The following is a 6,000-nucleotide window of genomic DNA, read 5'->3' as shown; positions in this document are numbered from 1 at the left end:
AACATGTGTTCCCCAAATCAAGTTTGAGTAGAGACTTTTCCACTGGAGGACTTTCTCGAGATCAAACATTTTTAAGTTCACTGAAATAAAATAGTATTTTTTTAAGGAATTGAGATCTACAATATATTTATATCCATATTTCTAAACACCTAAGTCTAAAAGACATAAAAATTAGCGATGCAGTCACTGAATAGCAAGGCATGTCCACATTTCAAAGAGGCATAAAATGTGAAATGATAGAACAACAGAAGGTCAAAAATATGAAACAGACTTAGCATAGTCATATTGCATTGGGGGGAAAAAGGCAGAACACACTACTTAGGTACCTAAATTAATGTACAGGAAAACGGGATCTTAGAAGTCCTCCGACGAACCAAGTGCAGATAACCTAAAGGTGGGGAGTGCATGTTTTAATTTCTATCTGTCCCCTTTAATAAGAGAACGTGAGGTAATTAGAGTATTCAATGCATTCTGGACTGTTCTGCTAATTGTCCCAGGCAAGAGAAATCAAAACGCTTCAGAAAAGTAAGGCCTAGTTGAGTATTTGGGTAGAGGCCCCCCCTTCAATCAGCTAGTCACTAAAAGGAAATCTCCTTATATACTCATTTTGTCGAGATGGATTGATCATGCTGTAGACAAGGCTGGTTGCTGAGGATGTGTTTCTTCCGGGTTTCCTCTGCCTCCTCTGCTTTTACCGAGTTAGGTCTTCAGAGTGGCGAAGGAAAATAGGTCATTTTTCCTTCATAAAGTATCATTGGATGATTCCTCTATATTAATTATATGAACCTTAAATAGTTGCAGATTAAAAAAAAAATTTTTTTTTTTTAATTTTTCATCTCAAAGAGTTCTCAGTCCCCACCCCTCACAAGGTACCATGAAGGGGCACTAAAGTGCATTTGGATGTAGGGGAGTAGAGTTTAAAGGTGCTGTCCAAGCTAAGAACCAAGATGATGCTGTTTAAAAAAGAAAGGCAATTCCTTCTACCTCCATCTCTGGAGTCAACTGAGGGAGGGCAATGACTAGACCCTCACCAGAGGATTGTCCTAACTCTTAACTTTAGAGAAAACTGTGTAAGGACCTGCACATATAGACTCATTTATTTGTCCAAAATAGCAAAAATAGGCCTATTTCACCCTTAAGAAAGTATTTGCAAATCTGATCAGTCATGATCATAAAAACGTGAATGGATTCCAGATGCAATCCGTGTGGGCATGCTCGGCGGGCTAACTATGCATCTTCAGCTTAAAAGAACATGTCGCTGTTCGTTTTCATCAAAACATGACTTCTAACTACCATAAACAAAACACACATGGAACGATTAAATCTTTTTCTTACAATAATTACTTTTACATTAAAAAGTCACCATCATCTTCAGATTTATCGAAAATTAGGACTCTAAATCTTATTATTTCCCAGTCTTAGTTAACAATCTTGCACAGGCCCGATAATCCAAAACTTGGAGCTCTGATCTACACAGCTTGGCAGGTTTCACACAGTTTGACAGGTAGGCAACTGTGAGATAGGCTTTTTTTAAAATTAGCATTTTTCTATCAAAACAGTCTGAAATCTTTTAAAATCCTCAAGAGACTGTATTTGTGCAATGCCACAGTCATGTAGCTAGAAAGGAGAAAACAAAATACAGTCTGGAAGATTCACCACAGTCCGGGGTTGCTTGGTCCTCAGTTTAAACCACCACGGGCCCAGGAAATCCAATTAAATACAGTGCTTTAAATACAAGAAGAGTTGGTCCTAGAAGAACTTCAGCTACTAAACAGGGACGGTCTCAACCACGGGTGATTTGATGCACTCTTCGTGCAATCTGCTCTTTTCTGCCAGACTCAAAGAATTTTCCGCCGGGTGCTCTGAAATGTGACTGTCACCATTCAACGTGGAGACAAACCCTTCCTGGGAGGGGCCTTTCAAGTACGAGTGGAATTCCACCTGGGGATGATTGGACCTGTGTTCGGAGTATAAGCTGTTGCAGGGCACACCGCTGTCGTTTTCCGCAGAGGAGCAGCAGACGATGACAGAGGGGTTGGCAGCTGGGTAGTGGGAGGCGCCGTAGGCCTCTTCGGCTTGGCGGGCATAGTCAACGAACTGCTCCGGGGTCATGGTGTAAGGCACCAGCGAGAGGGTACCGTTCTTCACAGGATCTCGTTCGGAATAGCTCTCAGAGATCTGGGTAGGCGTTCCTGGAATGTGGCTGTCGATTTGGTAATACAGAGTTGAAGAGTTGGCGTAAAAAGAAGCGTTTTTCGCGTGGCTCTCGTGGACGGCCGAGCCGTCGGAATAACAGAGGACGGAAGGGAGAGGGACGACTTCCGCATGGGTCCCCAACCCTTCCACGAAGCTGTCCCCTTTCTCGTCGTCGTCGTCGTCGTCCTCCTCCTCCTCTTCCTCCTCCTCCTCCTCTTCCTCCTCGTCATCTGACTCACTAGGCGCCAGGCTCTGCGTGCTGGAATCCGTGACTCCGCTGCAGAAGCTGCTGCCGTCCTCCTCCTCCTCCTCCTCCTCCTCGTCTCCTTGGCAGTCTAATTCCTCGGCCGACTGCAGGTGCAGCACGGCGGCCTGCGGCTCGGTCTCAATCTCGAAATTGTCTGCGATGGAATACTCCACGGAGTGCGCCACGGGGCCCATGGAGCTACTGTGAGCGCTTATCTCGCCGTGGCAGCCGTTCAGCGTGGGGATTTGCTGCTCTCGGTTTTTCTCCAGTTCAAGTTTCATTATTGTGTGCAAAAAGTGAGTCCGGACACGGATCGGATTAAATTCAATTCTACCTGCTGTGTTACTACATCCTTCTTTAGTGCAGCCACATGGGAAAGACATTCGATCCACCTTGGAAGGAAGAACACAGATTAGCCCCGTGGAACTCTTACAGACCAAAGAAAAATCCAGCACCTCTCCGCAACCCCTTTGAATCTGGGATCACTTCATCCCACTTTCGCCAGAACAAATGACAAGCACACTGCAAAGAAACGAAGAGGGGAAGTGAAGACTTCAAACGTTAGGAGTCAAACCTGGGTTTAAAACCTGTATTCAAAATAAAAATGAGTCACAGCTGTAAGTGTGGCATTTTAGTTCATTGACCCCTCCCCATGCTTTCTTCTTTCTCCATTCTCCCCTCCCCACCCCTCTCTCTGTCTGGCCTATTACTTTTGCACCCATCTTTTCAAAGTCGCTCCTTTCCCCAGACTCCCTGCACTTCCACTGCACGCAAGCTCACATGCCCAATTTTAAATGACACAAACTTACTGCTGCTATCCTTACCTGCTATTTTTAATCTGAATTAGATGACATTTTCCATACTAGCCGTCCCCCTCTTCTTGGCTTATTATAAAATGAACGTTTCTGCCTGACATGGCCAGATTGACAGCATTTAGTCTCATGCAGCCTGATAGTTCGTTTTTGTTGGTTTTTCTTCTCATTTGTTTGGGTCCCTGGTCTATGGTGCATGTATGTGTCCTGCAGGGCTGGGACAGTTGTGACCATTTTTTGACTCTGGCTGGGGGACCCATGCATTTAGGTTCTCGCTCTCCCCTGCCCCTCCCCACTCCAGGAGACTATAAGCTTCTTGAGGGAAAGGGATGTTCATGTCATCGATACCCCAGAATTAGAGCGATTGGGCTCTAGGGTGTTTGGGTTCATCAAGTGTCATGGGACTGACCTCGTCACTCGGGTGATAATAGGAGGAATTCTCGGCAATCCAAGGGCACTCCTAAGACATTTGCTAATTTCTACCAATTAACCTGTATGCAGACCAGAGCACGGGCACCCGGAAAGAACTTACCCTGCTTGCCACCTTATCCAGGCGCAGGGCATTTTCTCTGCCACAGAGGAGAAGCAGACTCCAGCAGTCATCCTGCTTTCAGTAAAAAGCAGTGGCAGAGGGCAGAGCCAGATCTATCACTGTTTTCTTACTCGTGGATCCCTTCTCTATTAATCCACTTAAGCAACTGTTTAGCAGATGAGAACTATCTTCTCTTTTGGCCTGCCTGAGTGGCCGTCCTTATTAAAAAAGGCAAGTTTCCTCATAAAATAATAACACCCTACTAATCATGGAGCATAAATCATATAGATGTATGGGGACTTGAGGATCATCTAGCCCCGAGGTTGGTAAACTCTTCCTTTCTTTCCTTTTCTTTCTTTTCTTTTTTTTTTTTTTTGGTAAAGGGCCAAAGAAGAACTATTTTAGGCTCTGTGGGCCCTACGGCGTTTCTGGCAAATACTCATTGCTGCTGTGAAAGCATGACAGCAGTCATAGACGACACGAAAACAGACAAACAAAGAGACGCAGAATGTCTGGGCTTTGCTAAAATGTTATTTACAGAAACAGGTGGCAGGCCAGATTTGTCCCTCGAACCACAGTTTGCCAACCGCTGATCCAGTCCAGCCCTTTCATTTTTGAGATAAGGAAACTGAGCCCAGAAAGCTTACCTGACTTGCCAATTTCACACAGCTGGCATAAAGCAGAGCCAGGAGTAGAACTCCATTTTCTTAAGTCCCAGTCTTGTCATTTTCCCACCAGTGCGTGCCACCTCTAACCTATCATCATTTTGTAACCCGTAGATGGATCAGAAAACACAAACTCCTATGTCAGAGATGTCACGATCTCTCTGAGTGCTTGTAAAAACCCACGATAAGCTGGTACAACAAATGGATCCAAGAGGAAATAATTCTGATGGACTAAGCTACAGCTAGGGTTGCCTCTCACATAATATTTTATATGTAACAGCGTATTATGTATACCCAGACATGTCCCGGACTTCATATTTCTCTTTTCTTGAACCATAGGTCTTGCCTTACTGCAAAGTTTCTTCCTGTGTGGGAGAAACTTCTTTCTCTGTCACATGTGGGGTGGTATATGAGGTCTCCTCTTTGGAGTCCTTGAAATCCAGGTCCTTACCTGACACTTAATGCCTGCCAGGCTGCAGGTACACGTTTCTGGATCACAGAACACTCGGCAGTCGCAGCCACAGTCCTCTCTCGACAGGCGGATGGCGCGGAGCTCGTGCTTTTCTTCCACATCAATCTTTTTCACCCCGGAGGCCCGCAGCAGTGCTCTTCTTTTTTTTGTCGGCAGCGGTTGTAGAAAGAAGTACTCGTCTACCTCTGTGTTGTCTAAATCAATATCATCATCGGAAATGTCATCCACGGTAAGAGTGCTAGCTTCTTCCGATTCTACTGTGCCATTCTTCGTCATCTAGAAACACAAAGCAGCAAACAGACTTAGCATCGGCAGGGTCTCCAATCCCTACTTTTACACTTGGAAGAATAAAACTATTATAAAAACATCATGTCCCCATAATCCAGAGTGATTGTGGGTCATATTGTTCCCTTTCATTTTTCTCTTCAGAGAAGTCACAGGAAAGGTAAAGGAAGGCATCCCAAATGATGGGCTTTCAAATGTACTGGTAACAGGAGACTTAATTGGAACTCTTAACCTCCTAATGTAAGGAGTTAGAGTTTTTAGCTCGTGCGATGTGAAAAAGGCCAAAGGTTACACATGCCCATCAGTGAAAGCTATCTTTAGACTCAGTTCGTGATGGGCAGCTCTGATGGTGGAATAAATGTGTCCTTGTTCAGAGGTGATAGCATCTTAGTGGAAACCACTGCCACCTAAATCAGCAAACATGTCCTTGAAATCACCACTCTGTCTTTTGTGGCGCTAGCAAAACCATGAACTAGGAAATAACATCGTGCTGCACTGTGCTATTGGGATTACAAACATGGTTACCCTACAGAACATTCCAAGAATGAGGGCTGGATATGAAGTAATCAGTCAGGTCAGTGTGCTCTCAGGAAGACAAGGAGCAGAGGGCAGTGCCGGCAGGCTCTGGCCAACAGACAACCGGAACAATAAACTCAGCCCTCGAAGGACTTCACGTGAACCCATGCCCAAAGCAATAGCCGCTGTGTCATAGCTCATGTGGACAGCGATGTCTCATCCGCTCATAACCATTCCGCTTCTATTTCTATTTCTGTTCTAAATTAATTTCATCC

The 6,000-nt window shown here is 45.0% G+C and overlaps 1 protein-coding gene across 1 annotated transcript in view; it reads right to left on the bottom strand.

The window, feature by feature from the left end:
* Positions 1–221: 221 nt before the first annotated feature.
* CSRNP3 (cysteine and serine rich nuclear protein 3) overlaps positions 222–6,000 on the bottom strand; it is a 70,658-nt gene continuing 64,879 nt past the window's right edge. Inside the window, exons 3-4 of the mRNA XM_026492640.4 lie at positions 4,904–5,200; positions 222–2,835 (exon numbers count right to left, since the gene is read on the bottom strand). Of these exons, the coding sequence (XP_026348425.2) occupies positions 1,768–2,835; positions 4,904–5,200 (1,365 nt within the window). The 3' untranslated portion in view covers positions 222–1,767. The remainder of the gene's footprint in view (positions 2,836–4,903; positions 5,201–6,000) is intronic.

Source organism: Ursus arctos, unplaced genomic scaffold (assembly GCF_023065955.2).
Source record: "Ursus arctos isolate Adak ecotype North America unplaced genomic scaffold, UrsArc2.0 scaffold_1, whole genome shotgun sequence".
NCBI classification, from domain to species: domain Eukaryota; kingdom Metazoa; phylum Chordata; class Mammalia; order Carnivora; family Ursidae; genus Ursus; species Ursus arctos.
The sequence above is the reverse complement of the archived record's forward strand: the minus strand, read 5'-3'. Positions and strand labels throughout refer to the sequence as shown.